This window comes from Odontesthes bonariensis, chromosome 20, assembly GCF_027942865.1.
Source record: "Odontesthes bonariensis isolate fOdoBon6 chromosome 20, fOdoBon6.hap1, whole genome shotgun sequence".
NCBI classification, from domain to species: domain Eukaryota; kingdom Metazoa; phylum Chordata; class Actinopteri; order Atheriniformes; family Atherinopsidae; genus Odontesthes; species Odontesthes bonariensis.
In genome coordinates this window covers 3,497,792-3,510,866 of record NC_134525.1, presented here as the reverse complement: position 1 = coordinate 3,510,866, position 13,075 = coordinate 3,497,792, and the positions used below count along the sequence as shown (strand labels likewise).

Sequence of the window (13,075 nt, the reverse complement as noted above, 5' to 3'; positions counted from 1 at the left end):
GGCTGCAGCGTGATGCTTGTCGTCACATCTTACCAGGGTGGTCACAGTCGTGGCGTCTTGTACACAGGTTCTTGCACTCGGGGGGCTTGGTGCCACAGGGGATGGGCGGGTACAACACCGTGAGCCCACAGTGACACGTCAGCTCGTCAAAGCCTGCCAACAGGAGTCACGACACAGTGGAAGTGAGAGGTGCAGCAACTTAGGGCCAAACATAACACCACAAAGGCAAACAAAAAAAATAAAAAACACAATCCAATGACACCATCGCTGCTTTAGAGAGTTGGCTCGTAAATAAAGCGACTGCAGGACTCACTGGACTGCCAGCAGGGCTCACAGTTTCCACGGTGACAGAGCTCCTGACAGCGGTGGAGGCCACAGTTGAGCTTGTAGCCGCAGATCAGGGGGCACTTGTGCTCCAGATTCTGCGAAAAAAAACACAGCAACGTCACCACATGAGGTCCCTGAACTTTTATCAGATGTAGGCTGAGCTTCAGCATCACAGAGCCGATGTTAAAGGGACAGTTCGCCTCTTTTGACATGAAGCTGTATGACATCCCATATCAGCAACATCATTTATGAACATCTTCTTACCCCCTGCTGCATCCTGTGAGCAGAGTTCCAGCCTCGTTTTGGTGTTGATGAAGGTAGTCCGGCTAGTTGGCTGGGGATAAAAAATAAAGCGTTTTGCTTCTCAAAACAATATGCGTTCAACAGAGTAATAGGCTGTGTTCCATACTGCATACTCATCGATCAGACAGTATGCAGAGCGTTTACCCACAATGCATTTCGCTCCTGCCCGAGCTGAAATCAGCCGGCCTGAAGCTGATTTCTCTTAAGCTCTGAACTCTGTAAACTTTAGCAACATTTGAAACTTTTCAGGTGAGAAAGTAGTCGTTTAGATCCCCAACGTGTTGAAAACCTGACAAAATAACGGCTGTTTGCAATTTTGTTCCCACGAATTCGGCGCTACTAAAGCTAGCCGCAGTGAGCAACGCACTTCCGGTTATTTTCACTAAATAAAATACCCGTTGCCTTTTATCATAGGGAAAGCCATTACCATACAATTGGTGCTTTCGTTTTGAAAACAGGAAGTGAACCTACCCTCGTTGTAGCTAGCTTGAAACTGCCGTTTTGACAGGAAATGACGATCGGCGACGTCACGTTACGTTGCATCTTGGGTAGTTTGAGTATGAGTAGTAACCTCATGATGCATACCCAACATTTCGGAGAATCTAGTATGCATCCGGGAACTTCTCGCTTACTCAAACTCGCATACTAACTCAAAAAGTTAGTAGGAGAAGTAGGAGAAATATGCGGTTTCGACATTTGCGTCACAAAATCGTCCCTCCAGGTCTGCACTTCGGTCTACACAGCAGGCAATGATACGAAGGTCGAGAGAAAATAGCACCAAGAGATTGTGAGGTCTGACTTTTTCCTGGAGAACGATTTTGTGATGCAAATGTATTACTCTGTTGAACGCATATTGTTTTGAGAAGCAAAACGCTTTATTTTTTAAACCCCAGCCAACTAGCCGGACTACCTTCATCAACACCAAAACGAGGCTGGAACTCTGCTCACAGGACGCAGCAGGGGGTAAGAAGATGTTCATACATGATGTTGCTGATATGGGATGTTACACAGCTTCATGTCAAAAGAGGTGAACTATCCCTTTAAAGCCCGGGGGGATGTCGGTGGATCAAACTTTTATTAAACTCTAGGATAACATAAGCCAGGAGCGAGGTTAAAGGAACATTCCGGGTGTTTCCAACAGGTCCAGACTCACCACACAACAAAGCTCGCTGCACTTGTGTCGGCCACACGAGCGCTTCTTGTTGCAGCGCCGCTCACACGTGAACACGAGCTCATCTGAGGGGGAAAAGTCACATGTGAAATGCAAGCCAACGGGTCAGGGCGATTTCCCCTCAATGCGTTTAAAATCTCACCTTCTTTCTGGATTTTTGCACACGGCACCTCCTGAAATAAATGCACAAATCAGCCTTTAAGAAAAAATCCCAAAGCTAAAACAAGGAATGAACGTCCTGCTGCTGTCACCTTCGTGTTGGAGCCACAGCAGCACCTGACGGTGGAGGTCAGAGAGCAGGGCCCACAGCCGCCCTCGTGGCACAGCTTCTCACACAAATGGATGGTGTCTGAAATAGAAAAAAGATGCTTATCTGCTGACCAACTGTGAGAACAATACCGGGGGGCTCAAGATAGATTACATCCTGTTTGTGAACACATACAATAGATCACAGGGGATGACAACGAAAATGGTTTTCTTTTAAAAATAGAACACATACAATTCATCTGGAATATCTTGTTAAATGAAAAAGTCTTGAAAACAAATTGTTTTGAGTCACATTTCACATGAAACAAGCTTTTTTTTTTTACATTTGAAGAGGTTTTTAAGCTAATTTCAAGATCACTTTTATCTCAAAAGTCCTAAATATCACATCTTATTTCAATAAATCTTGACAAGCTGATTTTCACTAGTTCCATTGGCAGATTTTTTTGCTTATTTCAAGCAAAAACGTCTTTTATTTGTTGTTTTTTTACTTATTTTTGGAGGGGCATTTTTTCCAGTGCAGTCAAAGGTTTTTTTCCACATTTTATTGTTGTGATGAAGTCGTTAAATGTGATGCAGAGGGTCAAGAAGCTGAAACCTGAAGGCTTAATGAGGAAATGGCATGAAACCTTTAAATAAAAGGCAAATAAAACCTGACATTGTGATGTTTGTCAGCTTTAATTTAAACTAAATAACTAAATATTTATAAAGCCAGCAGAGTTCTTCTTGAGATCCAAGGACTCAGGTCAGCTGGTCCAGTCCAGAGTCCAGACTAAACATGGAGAAGCAGCATTTAGCTGTTATGCTGCAAACAAGTGGAACAAACTGCCAGTGGAGATTAAACTTTCACCAAATGTAGACATTTTTAAATCCAGGTTAAAAACATTTCTGTTCTCATGTGTCTATGCATGAAATCTGCACGATATCTTTGAACTTATCTGGACTGTTGCTTGTTTTTAAATTCATTTAAATGATTTTATTTGTTTCTCTTTATATTCTTTTATGTATTTTTAATGCTTCTAACACTCCCTGCTGCAATGCTTTTATTTTATGTAAAGCACTTTGAATTGTTTGTACATGAAATGTGCTATACAAATAAATTTGATTTGATTAAATAAAACACTTGAAACCTGCCGAAAAGCTTCACATCTATTACACGTTTCACATCCTGTTTTTCACATCTCTGAGGCTAGAATCAGTTCCTATTCCTGTGTTATGGGAACTGCGCCTGAATCCATTTGCAGTGACAGAAAACACAGAATATGGCTTAAATGACACAAAAAAAGACTTTTTTTCTTACCGCTGGAGCCGCAGGGCAGAGGTTTGTTGCACGTCTTCCCGCAGGACGGGATGGGATCCGAGCAGCTCCGTCGTTCGGAGTAGCCCAGCTCCAGGAGTTTGGCCAGCGGGGTCTGACCACAGGGACACGTCCTCACCAGGCTCGGTGAGCGCGGGCACGGCTGGCACGCGCCGCGGTGGCACACCTGCCGGCACCGGTGAGCTTCGCAGTTCAGCATCCTGAACAGAGAACGGAGTAAAGCTACGAAGGGACTGATCCAGAATGAACTAAAGTCAACTTAGAAACAGTGATATATGTTGGAGATGTAATAGAAAGCTGGGAACTCTGGTGCATATGTTATACGAGTGTGACAAAACTAGTGACATGTGGAATGCAATCATTTTGTTCCTGAATAAGATGTTTGGTACGCACTTGACCAGAAACCCTTCATTGTGTCTTTTGGGACTGCTTCCAAATAATATTCAAATGTCCAAAAACGCCGAAAATCATGGTGTCGTTTAGCTATGATAACAGGGTGCAGGATAACTTTACGCCACTGGAAATATCCCATCTTGTCCACTTTTAAGGAGTGGATAGAGGTTCTAAGCTCAATGGCTATGAGCGTGTCACCTATAGAGTGGCTGGGAGGGAAGATCTATTTAATGAAGTATGGGGCCCATTCCTGCCCAACTGCTGGATATGTGGGGATGACACTACCTACCTCTGCATGTATGTATGTATGTATGTATGTATGTATGTATGTGTGTATATATATATATACATATATATATATATATATACATACACACACACACACACACATATATATTATTATTATAATAACAATATTATAATATATTATATATAATATATTATTAATAATATATATATAATTTAATATTATTATTATAATATAATTATTATTATTATATATTATATTATAATATATATATATATATATATATATTTTTTTTTTTAGGTACAGGATATGTATGCTATGTAGAATTCCTCAGGAGTTGTGTTATTGTTTTTTTGTTTTGTTGTTCTAGGTTTTGTGTTGTAAGTCTGGCTTGATGTGTATGTTGTTGCTGGACTGTAGTTTTTTTTTCCGTTTTGTTTATCTGTTTGTTTGTTAAAAAATAAATAAATAAAAGACTGGGCAGATACTGAAAAAGAATACATTGTTTGCTATTCTTACCATGTAACTGAAATAATGTAACAGTTAGTTTTTTGCATCTGTCTGAAAAAACATTAATAAGAAAATAAATAAATAAATAAAAAGTCAACATCACACATGCCGCCTCGTCACTTACTTCCCGCAAATTTTTTGACAGGAGAAATGTCCCGAACCATCAAATCCGTCTTTATCCGTGCCGCACAGGACGCCACGAGTGGTGACGCCACAGTAGCAAACTGCACACAAACACAGAAGTCAAACCGACCCACCTGAAACACTTCAGATCCCACGTTTCAGTTGCTCTAACTCGTCCTTAAACACATTTGGACAGAATGTTTCAGGCTCACCCTGCTGAATCTCCAGCTGGCAGGGCCGGCATGTCGCGCTGTGGCACACCTGCTCGCAGGTGTGTTCGGCACAGTTGAGTAAAGCGCCGCACACTTTGTCGCACTGGAGCACTGAAGCCTGGCCGCAGCGCATCGGCTGACTGAGGAAAGATGGTTTAATCAATATTTAAGGTGTACAGACCAAAGCGAACGAGGAAACGAGTTAAAAACTAGTTAAAAACGAGTTAAAAGCACCAAAACACAGCAGTAAACACATCATGATAACTTACCTTGTCCTTCCACAGATGCAGGATTTGGTTATAAAGGCGGGACACTGAGGACAAGGTCCAGGGTGACACAAGCTGAGGGGAGACACAGACATTTTCTTATGTTAGGCACTAAAATACCAGGAAAAACGTGGCGCCGGGACGCACAAACTGAGGCTCTAAATCAGAGATACTCACAGCGCGGCTCCTCAAGCTTTAATTGGCGGCTCGCACAGTAGCTTATAACAATATGCTAACAATAACAATACATTTTTTCAAATAACACACAGCGAATACTGCACAGTATTAAGTATTTTTATTAAGTTTGCGTTTTTGTAGTATTAAGTATTTTTATTAAGTATTAATTAAGGCTTAATGGTGTTTCCTAAAGGGGGCTCTGTCAAACCTGGCAACGCAGCCCGCTTAAACCACCGTCACACTTGACCGCAGAGCACGCTAGCTCCTTTAGCCAGCGCGAGATGCAGGCACAGTGGATCGGTTTTTAATTAAAAAAAAGGGCAAAAACCAGCACAGAAACCATGCTCATCCTGAATGTGTCACTATGATTACAACAACAAACTACAAATACAACATGAAGAAAGTCGAGGACATGCACGCCAGCTTCCACTCACAGTATTAAGGTAAATGTGGCCTTAATTGAAAATGTATTGGCTGTGTTGTTTCTTTTTTTGTGGGATGTTTTATATGTAGAAATGCATATTTGTAAAAAGGGGACTTTAGTATGTTGTGGTAAAAGTGGCTCTTCCCTTGATTTTGCTGCCAATGTGGCTCTTGTGAAAACAATAGTGAGTATCACTGCTCTAAAGCATGTGTGGAGCAGGATTTCAGGAGGAGTCGACCCTCAGAGATCCCATCATTAACAAAAAAACCACTGACAGGTGGCACAATTACTCATACAGATTAAATATTTCATACAGCAATAGCTTACACACAAGTATTACACAGTTTCACAACAATATGCACCAGCAGGGGGCACTACTGAGCACCCACAGCCTGGAGAACTGCAAAGTTTCGGCGTCTCGAGAAGCTTCATCCGACCGTCACCAGAAGAATGACTCATCCTGCGTTCAGGATCTAATTTCGTCCGGCCCACGTGACCTTCCTCTGGAGCGAGCTGATGCTGCTCAGGACTGTGGAGCTGAGCAGCAAGAGCAGGCCTTCTCATTTTCAGAGGAAACACCAAAGCTACTGAAGGAAATGGCACGTCGCTCGCCTTTCGTGGGAACTTTAAGGCCAGGAGGAGAGGTTTGAACGACTGTAAGGTGCACTTCTGCATCATTTCAAGTATTTTCTGATGAATAAACAATCTCGAGATAGGAGGGGATGGGGAGATGTCATGATTAAATTCAGTGGCAGGGTGCAACAATCCCATTTTGTATGGGAAACTCTTCATACTGTAGATTTGTATATAGCTAATATTTATTCAATATTTTTATTTTATTCTATTCTATATATATATATATATATATATATATATATATATATAGCTAATGTTTATTCACTATTTTTATTTTATTTATTTTATCTTATTTTATTTTATATTCATTTTATTCTATTTGCTTGTTTTTACTTTAATTGTTTACATATCTTTTACTGTATGCTGCTGCAACACAACAATTTCCCAAATTGGGATGAATAAAGTACCTATCTATCTATCTATCTATCTATCTATCTATCAGGAAGGCCTGAATGGGCATCAGTGTGGCTGGGTTGGCCAGTTCAAGTCGAGATAAAAGACATTTTAGAGACATGAAACCAAACTATATGTAAAAAAAGAAGCGGTGTGCTTTAGCGGCTCACATGTTACAGGGGTGGTTGCAGTCCATTCCACTCCTCTTCTTCCCACACATGTCCCCACAGCTGTGGGGGATCTCACTGCGCTGCCACTCCGGGTTCGTCACTTTACCTACGGAATAAAACAGGCAGGACACGCCCTTAAGTCTCTGGCTCAACAGCAAACAGATTAGAAATAAAAAGAGGTTTATTTCTAATGCGTGGAAATCAGATCTACAGGGGGAACCATCACTGGAACATTGGCGTAACGCATGTAAAGCAGCCCACACAGGGACGTGTAACACTAAGACTCCTACAATATAATAGGCTAATGAGGGTGTATATTACTCCGGAAAAATTAAACAAATTTAATTTGAATATTCCAGACAGCTGCAATAGATGTGGGGTAGATAAGGGCAACTTATTTCATCGCATCTGGCAATGTCCAAGAGTGAGGGAGTTTTAGACTGACTCCTTCTGCCGGGTCTATACCCAGAGGGTTATAGGATTAAAATGTTTATAAATATGTGTTCTCTACAAGCAAAAAGGACAATAGCCTTCACTGGAAAAAATGCCCCTCCAAAAATAAGTAAAAAAAACAACAAATAAAAGACGTTTTTGCTTGAAATGAGCAAAAAAAAAAACTGCCAGTGGAACTAGTGAAAATCAGCTTGTCAAGATTTCTTGAAATAAGATGTGATATTTAGGACTTTTGAGATAAAAGTGATCTTGAAATTAGCTTAAAAACCTCTTCAAATGAAAAAAAAAGCTTGTTTCATTTGAAATATGACTCAAAACAAGATGTTTTGACTCGTCACATTTGATGGACGGGCCTGGAACGGTAGAGCAACTTCTGCATGACTCAGTTCCTTCTTCCCCTGCCCCCCTGGACTATACAATACACTGGAAAAGATCTAAATCTTACCAAGTATATTTTTCTCATTGAGTATCTCATTACACTTAATATCAGACACAACTGCCTAACAAGTACCATTTCAGCCAGATATAGGGACTTGTTTGAAGACAATACATCTGGAATATCTTGTTAAGTGAAAAAGTCTTGAAAACATCTTGTTTTGAGTCACATATCATATGAAACAAGCTTTTTTTTTTACATTTGAAGAGGTTTTTAAGCTAATTTCAAGATCACTTTTATCTCAAAAGTCCTAAATATCACATCTTATTTCAAGAAATCTTGACAAGCCGATTTTCACTAGTTCCATTGGCAGATTTTTTTTTTGCTTATTTCAAGCAAAAACGTCTTTTATTTGTTGTTTTTTAACTTATTTTTGGAGGGGCATTTTTTCCAGTGTATGATAATATATCTTCTGTGGACTCATGATTATGTGCCTTCATAGAGGAAGCTCTCTGACCGCCATGTTTGTATTTCAGTCTGTTGTACGGACCAAGTGTGTACTGCATGAAAATTGGACCTGACGATGTGTGTTGGTACACTTCTGCATTATTTTACACTCTTGTCCGTTGTTTTTTGTTCTTGTGTGTCTTTCTTTACAAAGAAAATTCAATAAAAATATTGTAAAAAAAAATAAATAAAAGAGGTTTATTTGTGTGACTGAAACAAACGCTCACCACAGAAGCAGGTGTAACTTGTTGGGTGTTTCATGGAGACATTCTGGCAGGCTGGACAACGCCAACCTTCAGCCGAATCTGGAAAAAACAGCCTGATTTTAACAAACTTTACAAAAACAACACTGAATCAGCAGTAAAAACAGCCACAGTCACCATCTCTGCACAGCACGGGGACCCCGTATTGTGTACAGTTTGTTTTGTATTGTGTTGAAAGCGTACAGTCGAGCAAACTGAGCAGCACTGCCGTACCGTCCGCCTGCGAGGCCGGGGACCGAGCCCATTTCTTGATGCAGTTCAGGTGGAAGACGTGGAAGCAGCTCTGGCAGCTCCAAACCGGGGCCATGACCCGGATTACGTCACAGCACACCATGCACTCGTATTTCTCCTCGGACAGCTGTTCAATCAGACATCCTGTGGAGCGAAGAGACCACAAGTCAACAACTAGAAATGCAACTCAAGCAAACCAACGGAAAATTTGGGGATAAACGATTAGGCATCTCAATCCTTTGTTCTCCACCAAAACTACCAAACACCCAGGAGTTTGATGCTTTTTGTGGGAGTTTTACAAATGGAAACAAAACAAACAATGTAAAGATCTTAGAGCCAATTTAGAAAATGATATGACTTTTGGCTGTTAGAAAATATCCAAACATCTAATTCTGAATGTTCCAACTGTATCTAACATGATGATGATAAAGCGCTGGGATAGGACAGTTAAAGGGACAGTTCGCCTCTTTTGACATGAAGCTGTATGACATCCCATATCAGCAACATCATTTATGAACATCTTCTTACCCCCTGCTGCGTCCTGTGAGCAGAGTTCCAGCCTCGTTTTGGTGTTGATGAAGGTAGTCCGGCTAGTTGGCTGGGGTTTAAAAAATAAAGCGTTTTGCTTCTCAAAACAATATGCGTTCAAAAGAGTAATACATTTGCATCACAAAATGATTCTCCAGGAAAAAGTCAGAGCTCACAATCGCTTGGCCCTATTTTCTCTCCCTTCGTATCACTGCCTGCTGCCGACAGCCGCACCTGTTACGGTGTTTGCTGCACTTCGGTCTGCACGGTATACACAGCACTAGGGCCGGCACGGTATATGTATTCGTACCGAACCGTCACGGTACGGGGGTCACGGTTCGGTACGCGCATTTCAACGCAGAATACACACGGTACGGAAGTTTTCTGAACGCGGAACTGTTATTTTGCAAGAGTTTCCTTCAGGACCCATTTAAACACTGCCACATGCAAGCTCTGATTGGTCCGTAGAGATATATACGCTTTCGGACAGAGTAGTTATAAGAACGCAGTTATCAGAACTGTCCTACTCGAATTTCGTTCTAATAGCTGTCCTTCCCCAGCGGACCTGTTTCAGTCTGCATTGCACATGAGTCGGGACTGATGCGCCGCGCGCAGCCGTCCGCGTCAGTGACGTGTTAGCCGTTAGCCGTTTAGCGCCACATTCAACACCAAAACGGAACAAAACAAAACCCGAGAGAAGAAAAAACACCACAAAGAAGATAATATGGAGAGCTAGGAGGCCACCGTGTTCATGGTCTGCATGATGGTGATATTAATCATGGATGATCACATCAGGCGTCTAATATCGAGGCTGGAAGAGCTCACAGAGAGAGTCAGGATCAAGCGCAGGCGATACTTTTTCATTTCATGAAGGAAGAAAGGAGAGCAGCGCGCCGCAGACAAAGGAGACAACGTGTAAGTTTAACTTATTAAACACGCGCCGGTTCTGTCTGTGTGGTATGATGAAACATTTCAGCCGTGATAGCATGACATGGGGCGTAGCTACCGACCACCACACACCTCCGTCAGGTGTGTTCTATAGAAACATGAAAAGACCCGACCAATTACGTCTCCCAAATGTATTACAACAACCCCTGGATACGAATACATGCAGAGCAAAACAAATTACCGAAGCAATTGGAATTTACATCGCATCTGCTATAGAAGAAGAGGCAGGATTCAGATATCTATTACATGTGCTCGAACCTCGCTACACACCTCCTTCGGCACTGTACCGAAAATGTACCGAACCGTAGGGTCCGTACCGAGGTACGTACAGAACCGTGAGTTTTTTGTACTGTTCCACCCCTACACAGCACATAAACAAAAGAAAAGGAAGGAAAGGAAACAAGAGGAAAGGAAAGGAAAGCAAAGGAAAAAAAAGAAAAGGAAAGACAAGGAAAGGAAAGGAAAGAGAAGGAAACAAAAGAAAAAGACAAGGAAAGGAAAGGAAAGGGAAGGAAACAAAAGAAAAGGAAAGACAAGGAAAGGGAAGGAAACAAAAGAAAAGGAAACAAAAGGAAAGGGAAGGAAAGGGAAGGAAACAAAAGAAAAGGAAAGACAAGGAAAGGAAAGGAAAGGGAAGGAAACAAAAGAAAAGGAAACAAAAGGAAAGGGAAGGAAAGGGAAGGAAACAAAAGAAAAGGAAAGACAAGGAAAGGAAAGGAAAGGAAACAAAAGAAAAGGAAACAAAAGGAAAGGGAAGGAAAGGGAAGGAAACAAAAGAAAAGGAAACAAAAGGAAAGGGAAGGAAACAAAAGAAAAGGAAACAAAAGGAAAGGAAAGACGCCTGCCGACAGCCGCGCCTGTTACGCTGTTTGCTGCTCGGTCTGCACAGCAGGCAGTGATACGAAGGGAGAGAAAATGGGGCCAAGCGATTGTGAGGTCTGACTTTTTCCTGGAGAACGATTTTGTGATGCAAATGTATTACTCTTTTGAACGCACCAAAACGAGGCTGGAACTCTGCTCACAGGACGCAGCAGGGGGTAAGAAGATGTTCAGAAATGATGTTGCTGATATGGGATGTCATACAGCTTCATGTCAAAAGAGGCGAACTATCCCTTTAAGTCTCCGCACATTACCGACTCTGGAGTCTAACCTGTTTGCGTCTCTTTGCTCTTAGGCATCTTGTCCCAGCTCCTCTGGCTCTGGCTTTGATGGTTAACTCTTCTCCCCCCTTTGGCCTGAACAGGGGCGTGGCCCCCCGAGCCTCTTCCCGCTTTAGCGGCGGGATCCTGAGACGATCGGCAGTGATCGGAGTCATCTCGGCCGGCGGCTCCCCTCTCTGAGCCCGGCTCCTCTCGAGACGGTGGTTTTGGCGGTTTGATTGGTCCGTGACGTCGCTTCACATCAGCGTGTTTCCTCTGGTGCTCAAAATGTTGAGATCTGGGTCCCTGCTTGCTGTGCTGGCTTTCCAAAAGGGGGGTTTCTCCTTTGTTACCGTGCGATCTGTGACCCGCCACTGCTGCGTTGTTATCCTTTAAATGGTCGCCTCTGGGCTTCTGCTCCTGATCAAAGTTCCTGGGCCTTTTAGCCTGAGCATCCTTCTCTCCGCCGGCTTGTTCCGAATCCCTGTTGGCGCCCTCTCTCCGCCAGCTGGGTCCTTCAGGTCCATCCATGGGATGTGCACCTGAGTGGTAGCCACCTGTATACCTGTTGCCTGGACCATACTGGCCAAAATCACCACCAGGTTTTTGTCGGAAAGGGCCCGGACCACCAAAATTTCCATTAAAACCTCTATTCCCTTCTTCCCTCCTTCCTCTACCTCTGCCTCTCCTTCTGGCTACATCCTCTCCTTGGAAGGGAGGATGCTGAGACTCTGCATAATCTAAATTATCATGGCCATGTGGGTGTTTAAAGCCCGGGTGAAAGTGTCCATATTGTTGAGTTGGATCATAGCTGTTCAGGTTTCTGTCATTGCTGTGTCTGGGTCGACCTCTTCTAGATTTGCGCTGAGGAGGCTTTTGATGCGAAGTCCCATCTGGGTTCAGGTCAGGCGGGTCTGAAAGAAAGAGAGTGATTCTGATAAAAAAAATATGAAGATTTGTGGCCAACAACCCAACATAATAACAGCAAACATGCAGCACTTTGCCATCTAAATGACTACATTCATTCGAGATGATTTAGCTGATTTTAATCGCTTATTCATTGTGAATACTCGTGACTTTGTCAACCTTATCAACAACTCTCATCAAAAACTGGGTGTTCACTGGAAAAAATGCCCCTCCAAAAATAAGTTAAAAAAACAACAAATAAAAGACGTTTTTGTTTGAAATAAGCAAAAAATCTGCCAATGGAACTAGTGAAAATCGGCTTGTCAAGATTTCTTGAAATAAGATGTGATATTTAGGACTTTTGAGATAAAAGTGATCTTGAAATTAGCTTAAAAACCTCTTCAAATGTAAAAAAAAAAGCTTGTTTCATGTGAAATCCGACTCAAAACAATTTGTTTTCAAGACTTTTTCATTTAACAAGAATTTCCAGATGTATTGTCTTCAAACAAGTCCCTATATCTGGCTGAAATAGAACTTGTTAGGCAGTTGTGTCTGATATTAAGTGTAATGAGATATTTTGACGAGAAACGAGACAAATATACTTGGTAAGACTTTGATTTTTTCCAGTGCAGAGTCTCCCATAATGATTTCTCCTCTACTTTCTGCACACCAATTAGCTGAGGGGCCTGCACTGGAAAAAATGCCCCTCCAAAAATAATTTTAAAAAAAACAACAAATACAAGACGTTTTTGTTTGAAATAAGCAAAAAAATCTGCCAATGGAACTAGTG

The 13,075-nt window shown here is 42.0% G+C and overlaps 1 protein-coding gene across 1 annotated transcript in view; it reads right to left on the bottom strand.

Moving 5' to 3' along the window:
- Nucleotides 1-13,075, bottom strand: part of nfx1 (nuclear transcription factor, X-box binding 1) — a 28,714-nt gene that overhangs the window by 14,530 nt on the left and 1,109 nt on the right. Inside the window, exons 2-14 of the mRNA XM_075452160.1 lie at nt 11,391-12,293; nt 8,747-8,908; nt 8,498-8,575; nt 6,935-7,040; nt 5,138-5,209; nt 4,869-5,008; nt 4,658-4,757; nt 3,366-3,583; nt 2,053-2,150; nt 1,944-1,974; nt 1,784-1,866; nt 314-422; nt 34-153 (exon numbers count right to left, since the gene is read on the bottom strand). Coding sequence (XP_075308275.1) covers nt 34-153; nt 314-422; nt 1,784-1,866; nt 1,944-1,974; nt 2,053-2,150; nt 3,366-3,583; nt 4,658-4,757; nt 4,869-5,008; nt 5,138-5,209; nt 6,935-7,040; nt 8,498-8,575; nt 8,747-8,908; nt 11,391-12,293 — 2,220 coding nt within the window. The remainder of the gene's footprint in view (nt 1-33; nt 154-313; nt 423-1,783; nt 1,867-1,943; nt 1,975-2,052; nt 2,151-3,365; nt 3,584-4,657; nt 4,758-4,868; nt 5,009-5,137; nt 5,210-6,934; nt 7,041-8,497; nt 8,576-8,746; nt 8,909-11,390; nt 12,294-13,075) is intronic.